At 34.6% G+C, this 24,100-nt stretch overlaps 4 protein-coding genes and 1 pseudogene across 5 annotated transcripts; 2 read left to right on the top strand and 3 right to left on the bottom strand.

Moving 5' to 3' along the window:
* Positions 1-2,595: 2,595 nt before the first annotated feature.
* On the bottom strand, positions 2,596-4,811 carry LOC111489223 (DELLA protein GAI-like). Its single transcript, XM_023137335.1, has one exon. The coding sequence runs from the start codon at positions 4,534-4,536 to the stop codon at positions 2,740-2,742; it is 1,797 nt and encodes a 598-aa protein (XP_022993103.1). The 5' UTR covers positions 4,537-4,811; the 3' UTR covers positions 2,596-2,739.
* A 3,276-nt stretch (positions 4,812-8,087) lies between these two features.
* On the bottom strand, positions 8,088-12,025 carry LOC111489384 (annotated as a pseudogene).
* A 380-nt stretch (positions 12,026-12,405) lies between these two features.
* On the top strand, positions 12,406-15,067 carry LOC111489318 (glucan endo-1,3-beta-glucosidase 2-like). The gene is made up of 4 exons (XM_023137469.1): positions 12,406-12,611; positions 13,175-14,428; positions 14,523-14,550; positions 14,628-15,067. Exons 1-4 carry the CDS (start codon positions 12,533-12,535, stop codon positions 14,776-14,778), a joined length of 1,512 nt encoding a protein of 503 aa, XP_022993237.1. The 5' UTR covers positions 12,406-12,532; the 3' UTR covers positions 14,779-15,067.
* A 3,047-nt stretch (positions 15,068-18,114) lies between these two features.
* LOC111489688 (gibberellin-regulated protein 5-like) lies at positions 18,115-18,869 on the bottom strand. Of its 2 annotated transcripts, XM_023138014.1 has the most exons (4): positions 18,724-18,869; positions 18,616-18,640; positions 18,326-18,547; positions 18,115-18,267 (listed from the first exon to the last, which is right to left on the bottom strand). In XM_023138014.1, the coding sequence occupies exons 1-3, from the start codon at positions 18,817-18,819 to the stop codon at positions 18,366-18,368; spliced, it is 303 nt and encodes a 100-aa protein (XP_022993782.1). In that variant the 5' UTR covers positions 18,820-18,869; the 3' UTR covers positions 18,115-18,267; positions 18,326-18,365. The 2 variants fall into 2 exon arrangements, with proteins under 2 accessions (XP_022993782.1, XP_022993781.1); XM_023138013.1 differs by having other exon boundaries at positions 18,115-18,547.
* A 2,387-nt stretch (positions 18,870-21,256) lies between these two features.
* On the top strand, positions 21,257-22,428 carry LOC111489304 (transcription factor MYB20-like). The gene is made up of 3 exons (XM_023137449.1): positions 21,257-21,437; positions 21,582-21,711; positions 21,804-22,428. Exons 1-3 carry the CDS (start codon positions 21,305-21,307, stop codon positions 22,384-22,386), a joined length of 846 nt encoding a protein of 281 aa, XP_022993217.1. The 5' UTR covers positions 21,257-21,304; the 3' UTR covers positions 22,387-22,428.
* Positions 22,429-24,100: the final 1,672 nt, after the last annotated feature.

Genomic DNA, 24,100 nt, shown 5'->3' with positions numbered 1-24,100 from the left:
TACAATTTTAAAACATGTCTGTTAATGAGAGGTTTCCACACCCTTATAAAGAATGTTTTGTTCTACTCAATCATTCTCATAATCTTAGGTGTTATAATCTTAGCTCCTTACCTTCTATGATATTGTCCGTTTTGACTTATTATGTATCGCCGTTAGCCTCACGATTTTTAAAATGCTTCTATTAGGAAGAGGCTTTCACACTCTTATAAGAAATGATACTTGGGGACCCAACGTTCTTGCTGACACACCGTCCGGTGTCTAGCTTTGATACCATTAATGACAGCCAAAACCCACCGCTATAAATATTGTTCATTTTGGTCCGTTACATATTACCCTCAACCTTACAGTTTTAAAGCGTGTCTGTTAATGAGAGATTTCCACACCCTTATAAGAAATGTTTCGTTCCCTTTTTCAACTAACATAGGATCATATTTTTTTTTTTTTTTTTTGCATTCATAGAAAAAATAAAATTAAATGTCACATTCACCTTTCAAAATCTCAACAAACACCTTAGGTAGGAAGAAAAAGCTAAACACCTTTCACAATTAGTGTAACAATGGAAAAAGATCGAGGAAGTGTTCTATCTATCATGTCAAACAATACTTAATGGTGAAGGAGAGGAAAAAATGAGTGAATAATTTAGCTATCATATATGATGTCGAGTTATATCGATTTAATATCAATACAAGTATAAACGAGTACAATTTTTCAATCATAGCTCCAAAAATGAGTAAGCATCCGAATTATCTTGACTAATAGTGTGTACGAAAAAAACTTGTTCATTAATTAATTCATTTCTACCATCTCAGCTTCGAGAAGCCATTAATTAATTTGTACCCAAAACTCTAATATTCTCTCACCTTTTTCTTTTATGATACTTTCATTTTCAATCATACGAAACCTCGTCTTTAACATCTTTTATAGTACGATGCATGCATCTAAATACTTTTTGTAACAAATAAAGTAGTTCGTATTGCATATTTGATATTGATGGCCACCTAGCAGACACTTATTGTTCTTTGAAGAGTTATTATGTTTTGTAGTTCTTTATTCTAAATTCGATCAAATGTTTCGGAATAGAAAACCCAAGTCCCCTACCCTACTTGGTTTCATTGATCGTTTATATAATGGTTGAACTAGAAAAAAAAATTTGAAGAAAACGTTGTTAAACTTAGTATTTTAGAATATTTATGTGAGATCCCACATCGGTTGGAGAAAGAAACAAAACATTTCTTACAAGAGTGTGGAAACCTTTCCCTAGCATATGTGTTTTAATACTGTGAGGCTGACCACCACGATACGTAACGGGCTAAAACAGACAATATCTGTTAGTTGTGGGCTTGGGCTGTTACAAATGGTATCAGAGCTAGACCTCGGGTAGTGCGCCAACGAGAGCGTTGGGTAACGAAAGGGGTAGATTGTGAGATCGTGAGATCGTACATTAGTAGGAAAGGGGAACAAAGCATTCCTTATTAAGAATGTGGAAACCTCTCCCTATCATACACATTTTAAAACTATGAAGCTGATGACGATACGTAACGGATCAAAGTGTACAATAACGGTGGGCTTGGGTTGTTTCAATGTACGGGTATACATATTATATCTTCTTATGAAAGTGTGTATGAATGGTTTGATGACGAACTCGACTCGTTCTTATGAGACAGGTATGCAATGCAACGTTTTCTCAAATATTATATGTTTCAATTAGTAACATTTGATTTTGTCGCTCTTAATTCGTGAAATAATGAGTTGGAGAATTATGTAGACGTAGGTCAGGTGATTAACTCGATCGAATAATTTCATTACCAACCTTCATAATTACATAAGAGATAAACTTGAAATGCTTTATTAAAAGAGATTAAGTTAGAGATAGCAAAATGTTTGGATAGGTAACAATATGATTTGAAAGGATGCCTAATTTTTGACACATCTACTTATTACTTTAGCTTTAAGATTGTTATGATTTTTATTTTTTCTTTTTTCTTTTAAATTTTAAATGCTTAAAAATTTTAAAATTCAATTTTTTTTTTTTTTTTTGCAACTGTCCAACCACACCAATAGTATATTGTTCTCTTTGAGCTTGAACTATTACAAATGATACAAGAGCCAAATATCGAATGGTGTGCCAGCAAGAACGTTGAGTCCCGACGGGGGTGAACACCAAATGGTGTGCCTGCGAGAACGCAGGACTTCGAAAGGAGTGGAATGTGAGACTTCACGTTAGTTGGAAAGAGAAATAAAACATTTTTTTTATAAGAGTAAAAACTTTACAGACATACACATTTTAAAAATCTTGAAGGAAAGCTCGAACTCAACGATAGCTCGAACTCAACGATGACAATATCTGCTATAGACATAAAATTATTTATTTGATAAAATATTGATATATTTCTGTATGGATTAATTTTTGACAAATTAATAAAGAAATAAATAGTAACTAAAAAAACTAAGGTCATGCACATGGCTTAGGACAGACAGGTCATTTATTATTTATTTTCTCCTACCTATTTGTCACATCATAATATCCAACTCAGCAGAAAATCTCCAAATATTATTGTGAATAAAAACTATATAAATTAAATTAAGGGCTCACCATATTTATTGTAAAGCTTCATAACCCAAAAATTATATTATTTATTATATATCATCATTAATCCACCCTCCAAATAAAAAGGCAGAAAAAAAAAGAAAAAAAGAAAAAACAGGTCCACAAACTCATTCATCACCCAGTGAGTCGACTCACTTCGACCCATCGGGAGCGAGTTGCCATGCTGATGTGGCAATCAACGGTCGAGTGTGCCAGCCAAGCATTAAACACCCATTATTCTCCTCCACCCTGTACCCTTCTCCGCCAGCAAAGAGGGCCAAAAGCATACTAGCCTGCTTGAACGCGTTCGAACCGAGATGGACCGGGTCAAACCCGGACGATTCAATCCGAGTTCTCCACTGAGTCAATGACTCGTGTCGCTCAACTCGGTCCGTTCCTTCACATGCCACCACGTTGCAAATCTGTCTCCCCAAATAAACCTCGGACAATAACACGTCCTCATTCGCGGGTTCGAACCCGATTGATGACCCCTCGAGCGAGTCAAACAGGTTCGAGTAATAATGCAACGCCTCAGTAAACCGGTCCAGGAAAATCGGCCCGTTGTGGTTCGCTTCCTGTTCCACAATCGTCACGATCTTCGGCTGCGTCGTATTTATCAACCCCAAAACCTTCTCTATCGCTCCAGGTCGAGCCAACAACCGGTGTAGATCGAACACCGAGTTTACCGCCACCGCCTCCACCGCCGTCGGCCGAATCTTCAGAGCCGCCGGATCGAGATCCTCCAGATTACTACATACGATATGATTGAACTCAAACTCAACACCAATGGCCTCAGCCATTTGTGCCAACTTCCAACCGACTTGCTGCAACGAATCCGCCGTGTTATCCGGCTGCGGCGGGCTGATTCCAGTCAATCGAAACGCCGGCGGACCTCCCGGACGTAATGCGAGCGCTTGCATCAGCGCCGGCCACTGCATACCTTGATTGAGACTAAAATCGATTACATGAACTCTCGCCGCCGTCGCGAACGCTTCGAGAATGGCTTGATTGGCAGTGAAATGCGCGAATTTCAGATACGGACAGGTTTCGTAAAAGTGCATCTGTAAGGGATCGGAGTAGGAGGAGTAGAGCCCGTCTTGAGGAGAGTAGATTCCGTATATCCGACGAGCTAGGGCTTGGGCGAAATACGTCGCGACTTTTCTCATAGCGCCGGCTTGCGACGCTGCTAGAAATCCTATATGCTTCACCAATGCATCAGCGAGCTTCATATTCTCTTGCTGCACCGCCTCTGCGCAAGCCAATAAAGCGTGAACAAGTTGAATCCCAGTCTCTTGCGAATCCTCCCCCACAACCACCACCGACCGCGACGGTTCAGATACAATCCCCGCCGTGGTAACGAACGGCGGTGAAGACGAAGACGGCGACGGTGACAAATGACCTGAACTCTCCCCTCCGATTTTCAATCGCTTACGAACATGAGTTTCGATTTCTGTGGAGGAATCTTTAGGAGGCAGAAGCGCAACACCAGGAATGGCGCTCAGATCGTACTCAGAATCGTCGTCGTACAAACACGATGTGGTGGATTGAATCCCGTGGAGAGAATCGGAATACAAAGAAGATTGGGGGTTAGGGTTGGTGGAATTATTGAATTCAGAAAGCATATTTTGAACCCAAGCAGAGAGATCAGAAGGATTATAATGAACAGTATCAGAAGCAAGATGAGAAATCCCATCCTCCTGAGCAGTTCCCATCACCATCTCCAACTGCTCCATCTTCAGAGCCACATCCGCCATGTCCGACGCCCGAACCTTGTATCCCAAAACAGCAAGCAACTCATCCATTCCGCCGCCGCCGCCGCCATTAGCGTCTTGCTCCTCCTCCTCCTCCCACATCTTGAGTTTCCCACCGGACAATGAAGAACACTCCCCTTTAACAACCCTCCGGCCAGCATCCGCCGTAGATCTATCCTCTTCAAGCTCCCTCTTCATCTGAACTAAACAGAACAACCGAGGATTCCAAGTAGAGAAAAATCAAAATCCCCCAACCATGAAATTGCAAATGAAATGGGAAAACTCATAAGAATTAGGGTTTCAGCAGATTCAGATTTTTTGGTGTTCTCTCAAAAATTTTCAGGTAGAACATGATAGGAAAGGGGAAAACAGTAGGAGATAAGGAACAACATGAATAATTTTGTGTGGGAGAGAGTGAAAATTTTGGGAAATGGGGGGAAAGAAAGAGATAAATATGAAAAGGAAGGAGCCCTGGATAAATATATATTTTTTTGGGGTACAATAATAAATAATATAAAATATAAAAACTTTGTTATAAATTAATTTATTTTCCAAAAAAAAGATATGGGTTGTGTTGTAGGGACTTTAAATTAATGGCAACTGGTGGGGTCCAGCTGTGAAATGCTGTTCCCTTTGCCCGTCGCCTTTCATTCTCACCCACTCCTTCACTTCTCTCGTGTTCCTCACGCGCTTTTAAATATGGTATTTACTCTGCATAATATTACATAACATCTCCTTCCTCCGCTTCCTACATTTTTAAGTTGTATTGTCTCTTTCTATTATCTCCGGCTCCTTTTCGGGTTCGGTTTAGGTCCTGTTTGACTAACATGTGTTAAACATGCCATCAACGCTCATTTTGAGCCATTATCTCCGGCTCGTTTTCTGGTTCGGTTTAGGTCCTGTTTGACTAACATGTGTTAAACATGCCGTCAACGCTCATTTTGAGCCACCGAAAAATGTCTAAATTGTGCATTTATATAGAAGTAGTTAAGAAAAAAGTTGTGAGCCAAAATCCAATCCAATCATATCAACATAACCGCCTGTCTTAGCCACTTGATTTTGAATTCCCGACTAATTCCATGGTTATAACAGAGGAAAGACGAGGTGGAGGGAGGACAATGTTCTTCCGACAAAACATTTCTTTCCCAGTTGTAACAAAAGTCTAATTGGGTTCCAAACCTCCTCGAGACCATGTTCATATTTAAAAAAAATGTGGACTTAGACAAAAACACATTATAATCAAATACTTATCCACTAGGTTAGATAATAACACGTCATGTGGGACAATCTTATTAAGACCGTCTTTAAATAGGACCATATCGTGGGCAGCATTGCGGTTGTCTCGGATTCGACCCAATACATTTTATGAGTTGGCCTACCCACTGTCTAAATACATTACTAATGAAAAAAGAAGTTCGAGTTAATAAACATGACAGGAGAATTCTAACACACTTCCATATATAAAAAGAGAGTGTTGTCCCCCAAATATTCGCATTACACACCTATTTAGCTTCACGTTAATTTAAATTTAATACTTGTTTGGACGTTAGAATGGTAGCGGTCGAATGTCATAATACTATGAGGTTTTGTAACGTATCAAAATTCAATGCCAACCAAATCCTTTGGCAGGACACCATGTCGTATACCCACTTCATTGTAGGAGTATTTTAGATATTTATTTATATTTTTATAAATGGAAGCGTTTGTTATTAATATACGAAGATTTTTTTAAAAAAATATTCGAATTCTTAATCATATTTTAAAAATAATTTTTCTTTTAATTTTAGAAATTTATTTTTTAATCTTCATTTTATATTTTTGTTAGTCTTTAGAGAATTTTTACATATAAACTTTATCTTTATTTAAAAAATTAAAATAATAACAGTTTTAAAGTATAATAATAACATTAGTGGGGTTTTAGAAAAAAAAAATTATTCAAGAAAAAAAAAAGTAAGAGAAAGTGGTGTGCACTGGGTGAGAAGTCGCGTGAGGACAGCGTGGAAGTCGAGGCAAAATCCACGTGGGAACAGGAGGAGAGAGAATAGTAAAAAGGGTCAACTTCCATATTCACTTACACTCTTGCTCTTGCCACGTCATTTACCAAACCCCAATCATACTTTACTTTTAAGTTGCGTGTTCTACACGCGCCTAGGTCCAAAGCCTTCCCATTGCAACAAACTATTCGTTTTTATTTTTTTAATATTTATTTTATTCTGTGTTATGGACCCCACCAGAAAGTTAAATTAAATTAAATTAATTTTGTTTTTTTTGAAAAAAAGGTAGATTCAGACGTCAACATCGGTTTCAGGATCATCACTCGCCGAGGACCCATCCAGAAAGTTACCCTCAAAACTCAACTTAACGCCGTTACAACTTCTAACGGAAATTTCTTACTCTTTTTTTCTATATTATATTTTTTAGGTTAAATTCATAAAAAAAATTTAAAAAAATTGTAAACTTTTTAATATTATTTTTAAAAATTCATGAGCATTTTAATAAAAAAATTTAAACTAAATTATATTTTTAAAATATTTTTTAAATACAATATTAATATTAATAATTTTTATTTAAAATTAACGCTAAGTTTATGAATATTATTGAAAATTTTAAAAGTTAATATTTTCACGAGTTTTTTTTATTAATTTAACCTATTTTTTAATTCAAATAAATATTATTATTTTAAAAAAAATTTACTAGTTCGTACTTATTACTATATATATATATTATTATTATTTTTTAAATTTTAATTAGTTTTTATTTTAGAACGGTTTTCAAAATTAAATAATATATTTTGTTTTTCTTTTAACTTAATGTAAATATATGCTAATTTAAAAATACTAAAAACACACACAAACAAAATTACATTATTTAATATTTTTATGAATATGTGCTTTATTTGAAGATTATGTGAAATTCCTTGAAGAATATCAACTTGTTTCTTCACACATATTCTCTTAAATCCTATTATTTTAAGGGTTCTTTCGAGAATAAGTTTAGGATAGCGATGTATAGGGACAAAAATAGCATATGAACCATACATATTCTTGTAAGATATAACTATGGTCGCTGCACTTGTGTTCTGTCGGTGAAGGCCAAAATAGCTTAAAAAGCATGTTCATTCAAACGGGTGCATTCAGATAGAGACTAAAAAATAATAAAGAATCGATTTTTTTTTCCCAAAAACTCGATACCCGTGAATTCTTTGTGAAAATTGTTCTCTCGATACCCATAAAATAAAATGGTGAATTTTGTGAAGATGGAGACTTAAATGTAGGTGGAAACGAAGACAAAGTTGTCATTCTCTAGTCCCGTTCCGTGTACATCCTTACCTACGTGTAGATTGAGCCCAACAAGAAAGGTAATATGGATAAAAGAACCTTAGGGGTTAGGTGATACATATATAAATTTGTTTATTTTAAATTGATTTTTAATAGTAATGGAAAGAAGAAAATTGTAGGCTTTAGTATTAATTTCCTATTTTAAATTGATATTCTTTTATAGAAATTATGGATGGATTTAGTAATTAATAAGAACTTGCAGGCTTCCATTTGTAGGCTTTACTATTAATTTCTTATTTTATTTGTAAAAACAAAATTCCTATTTAAGGTTAATAAATTATTTTTACTACTTTCCTCAGTTTATATCAATTAATGCTAATAACTATTACTATATATATATATATAATTTTCATAAATATAAAATTATGATATCTACTAAAGTTAGACCTGAGCAATTACAAATGATATCAGATCCAAATATTAGATATCATGAATCCAGGATGTTGGGTCCCCAAAAGGGTGAATGGTGAGATTCCACATCGATCGGAGAAGTGAACGAAGTATTCTCCATACAAGTGTATGAAAATCTCTCCATAGCATACACATTTCAAAACTTTGAGGGGAAGTCTATAAAAGAAGTACAAATAGAACAATATCTACTAGCCGTGAGTTTAGGTTCACCTCTAGTTGCTGGCTTGACTGCTTTTTGGCTTCAATTTGGCAGCGTTTTGATTCTGTTGGGCAACAATTCCACGCTGCTCCTTTCGGTCTTCGGACTTCCTTTTCTCGTCTACTTCCTTGATTGGATATCTGTTCACCCATTTTTTGGCCAATTGAATCATTCCTTCAAATCATTTGTTTCGCTCCAATGGCTCGATTTCTACCAAGGAAACGAATATGTGCATGTAAATGGCCAATCAATCATCAAAAGTAGCCATAAATAAGTTCTAGAAACAGCTCACAAAGTGTGCTGCCCACAAAGTCACATTGTCAGGTCATCCCAATGACATTATTTGGTAATGCAGGGGCAACAACAAGCAAACCCACGTAGTTATCACTACCAAAGTTTGAGTAAAAGTTTTTGACTGTTGAGGGAGAAAATTAGAAGGAATTTCATGCATTCAACCAGATTCAAGAAGGCGAGAGTATGCATTAGTCTTGCCATTGAACCAGAATAGAACTACAATACTACTGAAATATGAAGGAGGAAGAGTATTCTAGGTACTTGAAACCTTGGCTTTGAGTAATACTTTAATAGTGTTCCTAATTTGATCCAAATAACATTTCTATCACCTTGTTTTCCTCCAAACTGGAGCTCTTCTTCCTCCCTATCTTCTCATCAACTTCAATCCTAAAAGTTTTGCTATATCCCAAATGTGCTGACTCCACGAGCCCATTAGAAGTGTTGTGAGATCCCACATCGATTGAAGAGGGGAACAAAGCATCTTCATAAGGGTGTGAAAATCGCTCGCTAGTAGACGCGTTTTAAAACCATGAGACTGACGATATATAACGAGTTAAAGTGGACAATTTCTGATGGCGGTGAGCTTGAGCTGTTATAAGTTATAAGTGGAGCTCAAAACTTAAAAGAAAAAAAGTAACTTGAAACTAACCAGAGAGGCCAGCCAAAAAGTTCCTTATTGACAAAAGAGAGAAGCAACATGTCATTTAATCTAACAACTGTCTAAGTCTTCTTGATCCGTTCATATACAGACTAAAAAATGCAGATAAGTAGCCTCAAGAATTAGCACAAACAGCCAACAGAAAGCACAGCCAATGTTTTCTTGAATATAAAGCTCCACTTGAATTGACCCTTCTCGTATTATATAAAGGCTAGGCTAAACAAACAGTCAATAATTGATTTTTAACTATTGAATTTAGAATAGCTCTGAGACCTTGCAAAGTAAACATAAATGAATAAATATATAAAAGGCAACAATAATTACCTTTCGAACGAGTAGCTTCTTTAAATGTTAATTACTTTGTACGAGGAAGTGCAGATCAATGGGTCAGTTCCATGTCAAAACCTGCACATGTTTGGAGACAGAAAATCTTCCATCCATTCAACAAAGCTCTGGGCCTCATACTAATGGAGATAGTATTTCTCACTTATAAACCCATGATCATTCCCTAAATTAGCCAACGTGGGACTCACTCCCAATAATCCTCAACATCTAGAGCTTTTGCTCGATTACCTTTCTTCAAGTTGAACAAGGTTAGTGCTTGATATATTGGTACACTTGGTGTTAGAGAACTATCTTTCATGATCTTCAAATATTTCTCTGCTTCCTCCAATTTCCCAGATTGACAAAGGCTCCCAATGAGTGCAAATAAAACTGGCACTCCAGGACATAGTAATCTTGCTTCCATTTCATAATAAAGCTTAAGAATCTCCTGAATTTCACCCTTTTTCCTATACCCTAAGGTTAGGTTGGTGTAAGTGGTTTTATCAGGTAAAAAACCATTTATCTAATAAAATGGTTAACATTGCATCCGCCTTTTTGGTTGAGGATTGTAGGGATGATCCTGGGTTTATAAATAAAGAATACATCTCCATTGATATGAGGTCTTTTGAGAAACCAAAAGCAAAGTCATGAGAGCTTATGTTCAAAGTGGACAATATCATACCATTGTGGAGGCTCGTGATTTCTAACATGGTATCAGAGTCATGCTCTTAACTTAGTCATGTCAACAGAATCCTTAAATGTTGAACAAAGAAGTTGTGAGCGTGTAGTCAAAAGTGACTCAAGTATCGAACAAAGGGTGTATTTTGTTCGATGGCTCCAGAAAAAGAAGTGGACTCCAGAGAAAGGATTTGAGCCTCAATGAAGGGGAGACTGTTCGAGGGCTCCATAAGCTTTAGGGGAGGCTCCGTGGTGTACTTTGTTTGAGGGGAGGACTGTTGGGAGGGAGTCTCACGTTGACTAATTAAGGGGATGATCATATGGGTTTATAGGTAAGAAATACATCTCCATTGGTATAAGGCTTTTTGGGGAACCCAAAAGCAAAGTCATGAGAGCTTATACTCAAAGTGGACAATATCATACCATTGTGAAGATTCGTGATTTCTAACATTTTTCACATCTCCTTCCTCACAAATCTTAGCTATTGCCACATTGAAAGCTGAACAACTGGGAAGAAACCCTCTTTCTAACATTTTCTCACACATTCTCAAGCTTTCTTCTGAATGTCCTGATATAGAACAGATTAAAGGTCTCAGGATATGACTTCAAACCTATGTTTTCCATCTCTTGCATTAAGCAATGAGTTTCTTCAATCTTCCCATCTCTACAATAGACACCGATAAACAAGGTATAAGTGAAAGAATTTGCCTGAAACCCTCTTTCAGACATTTCTTCAAACACTTCCCATGCGGATGTTATATTCCCAATTTTTACTTTAGCATAAACAATCAATGAATAAGCAATGTCATCAAGAACCATACTTTTCAGCAACATTCTCCACAACAGCGTGTAAATCAAACAAACATTGACAATCAAAGAAGCAGAGCAACGACTGCCATGGATTCTATTCAACATATCAGGAGTTTCTTGCAATTTACCTTATTTACATAACGAATTAATCATGGTTCTAGCAGTAATCGCATTTGGGCGAAGTCTTTTCCGGATCATTAGCTCATAAATTTTCCAAACCTTACGATAACTCAACGAGAACCCTCAAAATGGGAACACACAGGCAAAGCAAAATCAATCAATCAATCTTAATTTAGCACAAGGCTGTATCAATAAATCGAATTCAAATGGGGATGAATCAGTCACCTCATAAGAATCCAATAGCGAATCTACAATCAATTATCAGCCGCGCTTTCACTGAAGTATGAATCATAATACCATAAGATTGAAACCCACGATTGAAAATCTTCCTCTTAGCCGACCAGTGGAAGAACCCCAAAGCGCGTTTGGCATCAGCGGGCAGCTGAAATCCGAGCTAAGACTTTCTGAACCAAGAAATCGTTTAGTTCCAAGCTTTCGCGTCTTGTGAATGAATCATCGCATATAAAATTTCTAAGAACTCAACTCATCCAATGCCTAAAACATTCATAAAATAGGTTCCTCCCAAATTTATAACTAAGAAATACATCTTTAATTAAACCTTTAAGCGATTTCAAATGTGGATTAATCACAAATATCTTGTAATTTTAAAATTTTAAAAATTTAAAAGAGGAAGGAAATAAACGGACAATTTTAACCCGGTTCAAGAAAAATTCATAAAACAGTACGAAAATCGTCAAAAAAGCAATAAATCCAATTATATAAGTACTACAAAACAGAAAAAACATATGACCGTTGTAACCAGCTGGTATTATTATTTATTTAAAAAAAATGGGCCCCCCTTTTTCCTCTTTTTATTTTTATTTTTTAATTTTTACTGCCTCCAATATTGACCATGTTTTACCTTATTAATTATTTTTTACTTCATTGCAATTAAATCTTATAGTTTGTTACCTTAAAATTTACGAAATGCTACATATAAAAGTTTATTTAAAAGAAAATACTCCATTTTTGTTTTAGTTATTATAGAAATTTTTTAAATTAATGTGGAAATAGAAATAAATACTATAATATTTGTTTTAACTATAAAATAAAGCAACGGTCAAAGTTAGGAGAAGGATCATAATTTAAGTTTGTGGCCAATGCATGGGTTAGTCGGTTTTTCACTGTCTGATGGATCAGAGATTAAGCATCCACGTGAAATGTGGGTCCCATGGGCCCCACCTTTCTCTCTCTCTTGCCCATATATTCCCCCGCATCTTTTCCCACTCTTTCCCGGTTGCTTTTCCTTGGTTTTAACTTGCTTTCACTCATTCTGTCCTTTCCCCGATTCCCCTCTCCCTTCTCTTTCTTTCTCCATTGTTGGGTTCTTCAAGCTCTGTTCAAGGAAAGGGGCCGACGGCTATGGAGTCTCGACTGGGTTTCTGTGTTTCATTTCTCCTCTTGATATTCTCTCTTTTGTCTCTGCAGGCCCCTGCTGAAGGTGAGAGATGATGGTTTCACTTTCATTTCTCTCTTTGTTTTCCTCAACTCTGTTGAGTTCTTTCGACTGAATCTGAGCTTTTTGCCTGGTGTCTTGGTGTCTTGGTGGCTGATTTAACTCACGACCTGTTTTCGTTTTGTGAAATGTGATGTTTCCATGGTTTTATGGGTGTTTATTTTCATATTCGTGTGAAATATGAGGAACCAAGAACAAAAAAAACCCAAATAGAAAAGTGGAAAGGGAAAATTCCGCATTGAATGTGTTTGAATCTATGTAGGTCAGGTGTTTGATTAAATGCCCAAGAGAGGTAGTTGGATGGGTAGTGAATGATTGCTGCTCTGTCATTACAAAAATTTATTGCTCTTAATCAAACCTTTGGAGCTTTTATTAATACTAAGTCCAAAAAGATTAAACTAATCGGTGAGGGTATATTTAATTTGTTAAATTATGTTCTTATTCTCTTGGATGTTATATTAAATTCATTACTAAATCTAAGGGTTTGGGCATATATTCCCAATACGGATTAATGGGGTACTCACCATTTTTGGGATTTGTTCTTGCAGATGTATTTGTTGGTGTGAATATAGGAACTGATCTGTCGGTTATGCCTCATCCAACACAAGTAGTAGCCCTCCTGAAAGCTCAACAAATTCGACATGTTCGGTTATACGACGCCGATGGCGGGATGCTGATGGCACTTGCAAATACAGGCATTCAAGTTATGGTAGCTGTCCCTAATGAACAGCTTCTAGGGATTGGACAATCAAACTCCACTGCAGCTAACTGGGTTAATCACAATGTGATCGCCCATTATCCAGCTACTAACATTACAGCAATTTCTGTTGGCTCTGAGGTTCTAACAGAACTTCCTAATGCAGCTAAAATCCTTGTCAATGCCATGAAATACATTCACTCTGCACTTGTTGCTTCCAATCTTGATCACCAGATTAAGGTCTCCACACCGCTTTCTTCTTCGATTATTCTCGATTCGTTTCCGCCTTCACAAGCGTTCTTCAATGCATCATTGGATTCTGTAATCGTCCCCTTGCTTGGTTTCTTGCAATCTACTAACTCCTTCCTTATGTTCAATGTGTATCCCTATTATGACTATATGCAATCTGATGGCTTTATTTTGTTGGATTATGCACTCTTAAAGCCTCTCCCTTCAAATAAAGAAGCTGTTGATTCGAACACGCTTCTTCGATACACCAATGTTTTCGATGCTTTGGTCGATGCAGCCTACTTTGCTATGGCTTCTCTAAATTTCACTAACATACCCATTGTAGTTTCAGAAACAGGCTGGCCATCAAAAGGTGGCGCTAATGAGCCTGATGCAACATTGGATAATGCAAACACTTACAATAGCAATTTAATCAGGCACGTGCTGAACAAAACTGGAACTCCTAAACATCCAGGGGTTGCTGTTAGTACTTACATTTATGAGCTCTATAATGAGGACATGAAACCTGGGCCAATTTCTGAGAAGAACTGGGGACTGTTTGATGCAAATGGAAAGCCTATATACATTTTGCGCTTGACGGGATCGGGACTTGTGTTAGCAAATGATACGATGAACCCGACATACTGTGCTGCAAAGGAAGGAGCCGATCCGAAGATGCTGCAGGCTGCCTTAGATTGGGCATGTGGACCTGGCAGGGTGGATTGTTCAGCTTTGCTCCAAGGGCAGCCATGCTACGAACCGGACAATGTGATGGCTCATGCAACATATGCTTTTAATGCATATTATCATCAAATGGGGAAAGCATCAGGTTCATGTGACTTCAATGGGGTGGCTGCAGTTACAACCAGTAACCCAAGTAAGATAAGACCCAGCAGAATTCATCACTTTCCTTGTGTTGTTCTGCATATGTTTAGAGCTAACTTGTCTTTCTGTTGTGTTGATGAATGCAGGTCATGGATCCTGCTCATTCTCAGAAAGGTAAACTTCATAAACATTGTGTCAATTCTTTATTGATATAAACTCGATCAGATACTGAGAATTTCTGGGTTTTGCAGTGTTGGGAGGAATGGCACCATGGCAAACATCACAGCCCCATCAATGAACTCCACGAAATCAGATTCTTCTGCAAGCGCTTTTGGGTATAATATGTTGAGTTGTGCAGTGATGATGTTTGGGGCCCTGCTTTGGGGTTCCATTTGGTTGTAGACATATTCTTCTTCTTCTTCTTCTTCTTCTTCTTCTTCTTCTTCTTGTTGCTGCTCTGTTTTTGGATGATCCATTAGTGTGGGATGAGTTATATTCTCCCACCGTGGTGATAAGGAGTAGGTTTTAGGTTGGTTCTCTTTTCCTCCATTCAATTTTGTAAAAGTCAAGATGGAGTTGTGGAGAATTTGAATTATATATTATTAGGCTATTAGCTCTCTACTCAAACTACTTAACATTTATTTTATTCTCCTTTCGGAATGAAAGCTTTATTATTATTATTATTATGATCCATAAAGACGGTCACAATTGCACTTTTCTTAGCAGTAGACTTTTATAATTGTACTTTACTCACTCCTCCCAACACTTATAAGTCAAGCCAATTTAAGATCGTGTCGCCTACAACAAGGTAACGTATGCTCAAACTTTTAGCTCCATTTTGAAAAGAAAAAAAAAATAGAAAACAAGTTAAAGAGATTTTCAAAAGGAGGGTTTGAAAGTAAGATTGAAAGAACGAATAAAAACCGTGACTACAAGTAAAAAAACAACACAAGTACTCAAATAGCCTATGATATTTCGAATATGAAATTTTTTCTCTTTTGAACATTAGTTTAGTTAATAAACTTTTAACCCATTTAAGTATAATAATTTTTATGAAGTATAAGAAGTAAACTTTTAAATTTTATTTAATATTGTTTTTAAAAAATAATGAATGTAATAGCTCAAAAAAAAATTAATTTACATAAATTAGTTATTTTTTAAAATTTAAAAATAGAAAAAAATTAAAAATTATTTTTAAGTTACATACTCAGCCCATGTTTTTTTTTGTTTTTTTTTTTTTTTTTTTTTTTTTTTTAATGAGCAATGAATAATTAATATTAAAATTAAAGTTTATTAAACAAGATTTTCCAAATTTTCTTCGGTTGACTCGGTCAGTGAGAAACCCTAACTTTGTTCCATTATAAATATCTCGTCTTCGCAGTACTTAAAAATCACTCTTACTTTTATATTTTTTGCAATTTCTTTCCGTTTAGTTTCCTAGTCGAAATCTTCTCAATGCGTCATCTTTGATTCACTCTGCCGGTTGTTTATCCATGGCATCTCGGGAGTACGAAAAGATGCAAAATCGATTTCAAAACGGCACTACATGGTGCTGATCTATCTAGTGGTTATGCCATTTCTCGATTTTTCATTTGTTTCTTGCTTCCCAAACCTTCGTCAAACGCATCGATTGATGTATCCGATCCCGATTTCTTGTTTCTAATCTTTTTTTTTTTTTTTTTTTAATTCAAATGTGGTTTTGTGAAATTGATCTGCTCGATGATGATTGTTTTTGCTTTAACCACACCGAAGCGAGCTGAGGTTGTGTCTTGACCCTAATTCATTTAGGCTTTTGACGAGATGGTCTTCTTGTGATTGGTTTTCGCCTGACGACTCTTCCTTCTAGGATTAGAGGATTGTTTCACCTTCCTCTTATTTTAGAGGGGAAGATGAAGGGAATGCCAATCGTTTGAAGTAATTTTTTTTTGGGCTTAAACGTTTTAGGATTTTCACCAGCTTCGGGCTTTCGCATGTGGAGAACTTAGGCCTTTTTCTGAGAGCAACTACATTTAACGATTTTAGTCTGTTACTAATCATCTTGCTTATCAATTGAACTAATGTTTTGTTTGTTGGCAATTAGTGATCCTAATTGGAACTACATAAATTACAATAATTACATGATCCAAAGGAAAGAAACGAAGACGACTTTTTCCTTGACTTTATTTTGACGAGGAGATTCTCTTTTTGCTGATGATTCTATGTTCACAAGTTTAGGATCAACGTAGTATACGTTCTTGAACTTTTTAATTGTGATTCTATGTAGTAAACATCCATAGAAGAACATAATAGAACACCTGTATAACATAGATTTGATGACTTGCAAAAGTTCATATTATGGGTAGTACCATTGAAATTTCTACTCGTGAACTTTTGATTTTGGATCAAGGAACGAAAAAACTGTAAAATTTCAAAACGACAAGCCTTTATTTCCCAATTACATGTGGAAAATTTAAGTTCACAATGAATCCACTGAACAGAAATCTGTTCTGAAATTAGTTCCCAAATAGGAACTCTTTCTTGCCCAGTATTTGTACCAGAGATTAGAGTCCAGGAAAACAGAGTAGCTACCAAATGGTTGGAAATAGGTTTGCACCCTACCAAATTCTGTTATTGTGTTTATGGAGTCGAAACTATGTTACAGGCTAGAGGGCCAGAGAGGACAACGTTGAGATGCTACGGAGAGCATGAGGCTATTGCAAAAGACGAGGCGTTGAGATGCCGTATGTAGCATTTCCACGCTACCAATTGGACACCCCAGCTGCAAACACCCGCTCAGACACCCCAGCTGTTGTGATGCTACAATGATTTTGAAAAATACATTTGTTGGCAGCTACTCTTTGTTGGGGTAGAGAATTTTATTCTCTGTTTTAAGGCTAGTTAACTACTGTTGTGGTTTCTTGAAGTGGATTTGTAGTGCAAGGAGAGGGCCATTTGTAATTTCCACATATAGTAGAACATGCAGTGTCCTGAGTTGGGGTGAACTAGTATATTTTCAGTATGTCCTCAACTTTTATGTTATCTGTTGGGAACTTTAGCCAATATTTCAGGGGTGGCTGTGGGCAAGCTTCTTAGTTGTGCAACTGGATGTTGCTCGTCAGTAACAAGGAAATGTGCTAAGTTGCGACCTTCAAGTGGATGCATGAGATAAATTATACGATTCTAGAAAAAAGTAGTTGTGCTCAATCTCTCAATCTCGCAATGCCTACACCACTTCATCTTGAACCATACAACGATTGTAAGGAAAGGCCTGCTGAAGTATCTCTTTGAAAAGTCAGTTTGCATGTTCAAAAGTTTTCTTTTTGTATATGTAGTAAACTGTTCTTGGGAAGTTGATGTTCATGAAGTAAATTTACAGAATGATATATTGGAAGATTTGGATGATTCTGTTTGGAAGAATGGTTATGTTCCCAGTTTGGAGTTTGAATGAAATAGGGTCTCATCCATTGACAATTGAATTTAGTGAGATGTATCAGATCCTTGATAGATATTGTCTTTTGTGCTTTTTCTTTTGAGCTCGGATATTGTCATTTGTGCTTTTCCTTTCGAGTGCAGATATTGTCCTTTCGGGTGTAGATATTATCTTCATACTTTTTCCTTTCGGGCTTTACCTCAATGTTATTGCAGATATTGTCCGGGCTCTCTTTATACTTTTACTTTTCGGGCTTTCTCTCAATGTTATTAAAACGCAATTGACATTGCATCTCAGATTCATATGTCCCGTGCAATAATATTGTATTTGGCAGGAAATTGCAGAGTTTGTGCATAAAGTTCAATTACTTTGCTGGAGATCAAGCAACCAAGATTGCAATGTTCCTCTTATTCAAGTGACCAAGATTACAATTATTCTCTCATTCAAAACACTTCAATTACTTTCTTCACCGAACAACTTCACTCATTTTCCTTGCATCTAAATCTAGATGTTCAGATTATGATAGCAAACAACAACCAAAGAGTTCTAAGGATGTTTAAAATGTGTTAGCAAATGAATTTCAAGGGCATTTAGGACGTCCTTCCTTAGTCTTCCAGTCATTGTAGCAAGGGCAAACTTCCTTGTTGCCGGAGGTCCCTGGAGGCACACACAGACATTTTGCACAACATTTTTGGCAGTAGAGCATGCACGGCTTCTTGTGCGACGTCGCCGAGCATCGATATTCGCACCTCGGCTTGCAATCTATTCATCCATGTCATAAAAATAGTTAAATTGATACTCAAACAAATTAGATTCAAGATGATGAGTACCTGAAGGAAGGAGGTTTGCATCAGCCTGTTGCAGAAATCAAAAAACCATTACAAGAATATCAAAAATGAGAAGAAAAATGGAAAGTAATAGCCTAAAGGACTTCATACCACACCCAATTGCAGAGAGAACGAGAGAAAAAACAGGACGGAGACGAGGAAGAAGAGGAAGACGGTGTATGATCGAGAGGATGTTGCCATTGCCATTGCCTTGTTGTGAGTTAAAACGGGAGTTTAAAGGGAGTATTTATAGACACGGAGTTTATGAAAAATTAAGAGTAACAAATTTTATTTATTTAATTATTTATTATTGTAATATTTATTACCATTATTTCCAAAGTAAAATTACAGATATATTTCTAATAAATACAAAAATTCATTTATTTTTTAGAATTTTTATTTTGAACATAGTTTTGAAATATTTATGATTTTTTAAAATTATATATATATATTTTTTAATTTATTATTTGAAGTAGAATTATAGAGAAGTTTAAATTCAAAACCCTAAAATTTAACCCAATTGGAAAAATATACATATTTGGAAAACAGTTTGTCTTTTTCTAATTATAGATATATTTTTAATTTAAATGATTTTTATTTTAAAGATAATTTTGAAATGTTTATAAAATATTATGAATAATATTGTATGAAAAAATAAAAATATTTTTGAAACAATTGAAAAAGTTTGGAATTTATATATATATACATATGAATATTCTTACTATTTCTTGTTATCCGCATTATTGTAATTATTATTATTATTATTATTTAAATTATAGGATTGACAAGTGAAAAACATTGAAAAAAAAAAAAGATAAAGGTGAACAATTCTGTTAGTGGTGGGCTTGAGCTGTTGCAAAGGCAAATTATGAGATCCCTCGGTTGGAGAGGGAACCAAATAATTCTATTAGGGGTGGGCTTGAGCTTGGGCTTTGGTTGTTACAAAGGCAGAGTAAGGTAGATTATGAGATCTCTGTTGGAGAGGGAACCAAACAATTCTGTTAGTAGTAAGCTTGGGCTATTACAAAGGCAGAGTAGGGTGGATTATAAGATCTCGGTTGGAGAGGGAACCAAACAATTCTGTTAGTGGTGGGCTTGGGCTGTTACAAAGGCAAAGTAGGGTGGATTATGAGATCCCTCGATTGGAGGGGGAACCAAAACATTTGTGGAAACATCTTCCTAGCAGACACGTTTTAAAACCGTGAAACTGACAATAATAAGTAATGAGCCAAAGCGAATAATATACGTTAGTTAGCGGTAGACTTGAAATGGTATCAAAGTCAGACACCGAATGGTGTGCCAACGAGGATGCTAGGGCACCCTAAAGGAGTGGATTAGAGTGGAACGAAACACATTGGTGAAACCTCTTTCTTGCCAGCATTCTATTGGAAGATTAATTAATTTGAAGACCAAATTAATTTAAATTAAATAATAAAAACTATTTAGTATATTGTTGGTTCATGGGCTGGACCCGAGACACGTCCTTATTGGGTTGGGCCAAACGAGTAAGTTGGGCTTTGACCCATATTCTTATTTGGTCATTTAAATGACATTTTTAAAGGTCAATTAATTATTATAATTTATTTTCAAAACGTTATATATATAATTTTAATTTTGGTGATTATTTTAATAAAAATAGTATTAATGTTCTCATATCTAAAGTTTATTAATTCATTAAATGAAAATTTATGGTATTGAAATAAATTGAGAAAAGTAATATATGCTTACACCTTAGAGTTGGTGAGAAAAAAAAATGATATTTTTTCGAGTAAATTACGCTCATCGTAACATATATTATTTCAATTAATTATAAAATTTAAGATTCTTTTTTTTTTCATTTTTTTGAAAATCGTATATATATATTATTATTATTATTATTATTTTGGTATAACAATGTACGTCTATCTTCAAATAAAAAAGTATATACTAATTACTATTGAGTATTTAGTATATATTTTTAAATCTAAATTTAAATACTAAAACAAATATTTATTTATTTTTCAATTTAAAAAAAATAAATATAATTAGAAAAATGTGAATCAAAATATTTCTAAATAGTTTCATTGAATAATTTGTTGAGACGGACGATCGTGTTTTAGTATGAAATGAGAAAGGATAATCGGTACAGATGTTTCTATATACAACGATAAAAATCTATCAGCCACATTATGACGACTTTATTAAACAATTTTTTTAGATCGACAGACGTGTATTAGTATGAAATGAGAAATAATGATCGGTACAGATGTTTCTATATACAACGATAAAAATTTATCTGCTACATTACGACAATTTCATTAAATAATTTCTAGAAATCGAGAGTCGTATTTTAGTATAAAATGAGAAAGGATGACGGAGAAGTAGAGTAGAAATCGCTTGAAGTTAAAGCAAAATAGAGGAATAAAATAAATGGAGGGGGCGAAAATTTTGAAAATGACATCACACAAGTTGGTACGCGTAAATCTTCATATACTTCAGTGTTCATACATAAATAAATAAATAAATAAATAAATAAAAGGAAATGCCACCTGGCTACATTTAGCTCAAGTAAAGGCTAGTCTTTTTCCTCCATATCCATGGACCATGAATCTCTCACTATATATATATGTGTGTATATATATATAGTGAGAGATTCATTGGGAGTTGATAACTTTACTCGTCTGTGAGAAATTAGAGAGAAATTTATTTGAGTATGGGAAGGCAACCTTGCTGTGATAAAGTTGGGTTGAAGAAAGGGCCATGGACTGCTGAAGAAGACCAGAAGCTCATCTCCTTCATCCTCAACAATGGCCAATGCTGTTGGAGGGCTGTCCCTAAACTTGCAGGTTCCTCTCTTTCTCTCTCTTCTCGTTCACGTCGAGAAAATGGTCGTGTGTTGATGTCTGACTCGTTTAACTATGTTTCGTGACATCGAGAAAATGGTCATGTTTGATGTCTGATTAGTTGAATTATGTTTCGGAAATTTGCAGGATTGTTGAGATGTGGGAAGAGTTGCCGGTTGAGATGGACAAATTACTTGAGGCCGGATTTAAAAAGAGGCCTTTTGTCTGAATACGAGGAGAAAATGGTCATTGATCTTCATTCTCAACTCGGGAACAGGTCTTTTTAGCTTTTTCTTTTTCTTTTTTTTTTAATTAATTTAATTTTGAACGAATTTATTTTATTGTTTTTTTTTTTTTTTTTTTTACTAGATGGTCAAAAATTGCTTCCCATCTTCCGGGAAGAACAGACAACGAAATAAAAAATCATTGGAATACCCACATAAAAAAGAAGCTAAGAAAAATGGCAATCGACCCTCAAACTCACAAGCTTATTTCTCCAACCGACGATACTCATTTGTCTCAAAAGGACCAAAACCACCGCAAATCTCAACGAAAGCAGCCTCCACCATTACCATCACCACCGAAAGAGCTCAAGAATGAGGTAGCATACAATGAAATAAACACGATGGACTTAATTATCGATGGGTTTTGCACGGAAGAAGTTCCTCTAATTGAACCACACGAAATTCTAGTCCCGTGTGCTTCGTCTTCCTCAACCGCAACAACTTCGTATTCATCTTCGATGTCTACTTCTACTTCTTCGTTGTGTTCAAACTCAGAATCAGCAGCCAATTTGCTTCAAGATTTGGCGAATGAGTTTCCGGAGTTTGAGTGGCCAAATATTTGTGAAAATGGCATAGTGGAGGAGCTTTTGGAAGATGATTTTGGTAGCACTTGGGATTTTGTGGCTAATAATTATGGCTTGGAATCTTGGCCTTATGGCTTCCTATGAATCATCCATGTCAAAAACTTTATATTTTCTCAAATTTTATGAAATATTTTCTAAGTCAATCTTCCCTTGTTTTTTTTTTTCTTACTTACCTCCAATAAATACCACAATATATTAGAACATATACGATCAAACTGTGATATCAGATTCATTCCACTAACTTAAAATTTGAAGTATTATACACAAAAAAACTTTGAATGTGTCTCAGAAAATATAGTCATTGTGAGATATTTCGTTGAGCGTTTATTGGATCGACACTTGTTTCATGTGAGTTAGGACTTAAACTTCAACGAAATAATAGTTGATAATAACTTCTTAATCTTGAAATTTGAAGTTTATTTTAAAACACCTCGAGTAAATTCAGAAAGGGAATTGAATTTACTTATATGAATAAATATAAAATACTATTTATTATTAATAAAACTTTAAAAAAATAAAAATATATAATTGAAATTAATGAGGGAGATATTTTATTATTTACGTAAATTATAAAACATATTTGATTTTTAAAGTATTTTAAAAAAAACGCGGGATTGTTTTACATATATAAATAAAATAGTGCCACTTGAAGGAAATCAAATATTTATTAATTGATTTGACTAAATTTTGTCCTTGACTTGTGAATAAAAATGCAAATTAATGATAGAAATTATTATTTTTTTCCTTTAAAAAAGTTGAATAAAGTCATTGTTTTTTTTTTTTATATTTATTTAAATAATAATAATTGTCAGCATTGAGGATGATGCAAGATTAAGTACAAGAAATTTGGAAGTATATTTAATTAATTAAGATTAAATTATACAAATTATATCACTTTTATTCTACGAAAATAAAGTATTTTGTCTACTTTATTATCTTTTAATTTTTATTTATTTTTAAGTTAAATATTTATAAATTTTTAAAAAGTTTAATAATACCTTTGGAGAAAAATATTTATTTGGATAAAATATTTAAATAATTAACTGAATTTAGAATTGGTCGGAAAATTAAATTGTAATAAAAGATTAGATTATATATAGTTATTTTTTTATTATCTAAAGTCTTCATTTACAAGCTGGCAATGGTTGTAACTAATGCAATTTGAATGAACAAGTCTTTAATGAGAAACCCCACGACTCTAAATGTGTGTTCTTGATAATTGAATTTTTCTATTTCAATTATTTAAATAAATATTTAATTACTAGATCAAATCCAAATGATTAATTTTAATTAACATGACGTTGAGTGTTTTTTCATGGATTATAATAATAAATTGAACTAAATGAATGTTTGTGAAATAAAAGAAAACACTCCGTTACTATCTCGATAATCAACCGTTATTTCTTCTTGGAGAAAACTTGGTTTTTGAAAACTAAAGAAGAATCATTTTAAAGATAGACGAGGTTTCTTCGTATAGAGGATGTCTATTAGATAGAGACCCGTGTTATCAAAGTTTAAAATAACAAGGATTTTTCATTGAGCGTCCATTTTTTTTTTTTTCAACATTTTCAAATATATTCTTTAGATAATTATCTTAATATCATAGGGATATGAAACATTATTTTATTTTTATTTACATATTTTAGATTTTTCTCCATAAATGAGACTTTTTCATATTCCAATTTATTAATTTAAAAAAAAACATATGTTTTTATTTTACCCATTTTCGGTAAATTCAAAATTAATTACGCCAAATAAATATTTTTTTAACAAAAAAAAAAAAAAAAAAAAAAAAAAA

The sequence above is a fragment of the Cucurbita maxima genome, unplaced genomic scaffold, assembly GCF_002738345.1.
Source record: "Cucurbita maxima cultivar Rimu unplaced genomic scaffold, Cmax_1.0 Cma_Scf00014, whole genome shotgun sequence".
NCBI lineage: Eukaryota > Viridiplantae > Streptophyta > Magnoliopsida > Cucurbitales > Cucurbitaceae > Cucurbita > Cucurbita maxima.
Note: the sequence above shows the minus strand (reverse complement) of the source record. Positions and strands in the feature narration are given on the sequence as shown.

Excerpts from the sequence above, each read along its gene's own strand:
- LOC111489223 (XM_023137335.1), bottom strand. The coding sequence starts at position 4,536 with ATGAAGAGGGAGCTTGAAGAGGATAGATCTACGGCGGATGCTGGCCGG.
- LOC111489318 (XM_023137469.1), top strand. The coding sequence starts at position 12,533 with ATGGAGTCTCGACTGGGTTTCTGTGTTTCATTTCTCCTCTTGATATTC. Across the intron at positions 12,612-13,174 it reads TCTGCAGGCCCCTGCTGAAG|ATGTATTTGTTGGTGTGAAT; the intron begins GTGAGAGATGAT and ends TTGTTCTTGCAG. Across the intron at positions 14,551-14,627 it reads TCCTGCTCATTCTCAGAAAG|TGTTGGGAGGAATGGCACCA; the intron begins GTAAACTTCATA and ends TGGGTTTTGCAG.
- LOC111489688 (XM_023138013.1), bottom strand. The coding sequence starts at position 18,819 with ATGGCAATGGCAACATCCTCTCGATCATACACCGTCTTCCTCTTCTTC. Across the intron at positions 18,641-18,723 it reads TCTCTCTGCAATTGGGTGTG|GCTGATGCAAACCTCCTTCC; the intron begins GTATGAAGTCCT and ends TTTCTGCAACAG. Across the intron at positions 18,548-18,615 it reads TGCAAACCTCCTTCCTTCAG|ATTGCAAGCCGAGGTGCGAA; the intron begins GTACTCATCATC and ends ATGGATGAATAG.
- LOC111489304 (XM_023137449.1), top strand. The coding sequence starts at position 21,305 with ATGGGAAGGCAACCTTGCTGTGATAAAGTTGGGTTGAAGAAAGGGCCA. Across the intron at positions 21,438-21,581 it reads GGCTGTCCCTAAACTTGCAG|GATTGTTGAGATGTGGGAAG; the intron begins GTTCCTCTCTTT and ends GGAAATTTGCAG. Across the intron at positions 21,712-21,803 it reads CATTCTCAACTCGGGAACAG|ATGGTCAAAAATTGCTTCCC; the intron begins GTCTTTTTAGCT and ends TTTTTTTACTAG.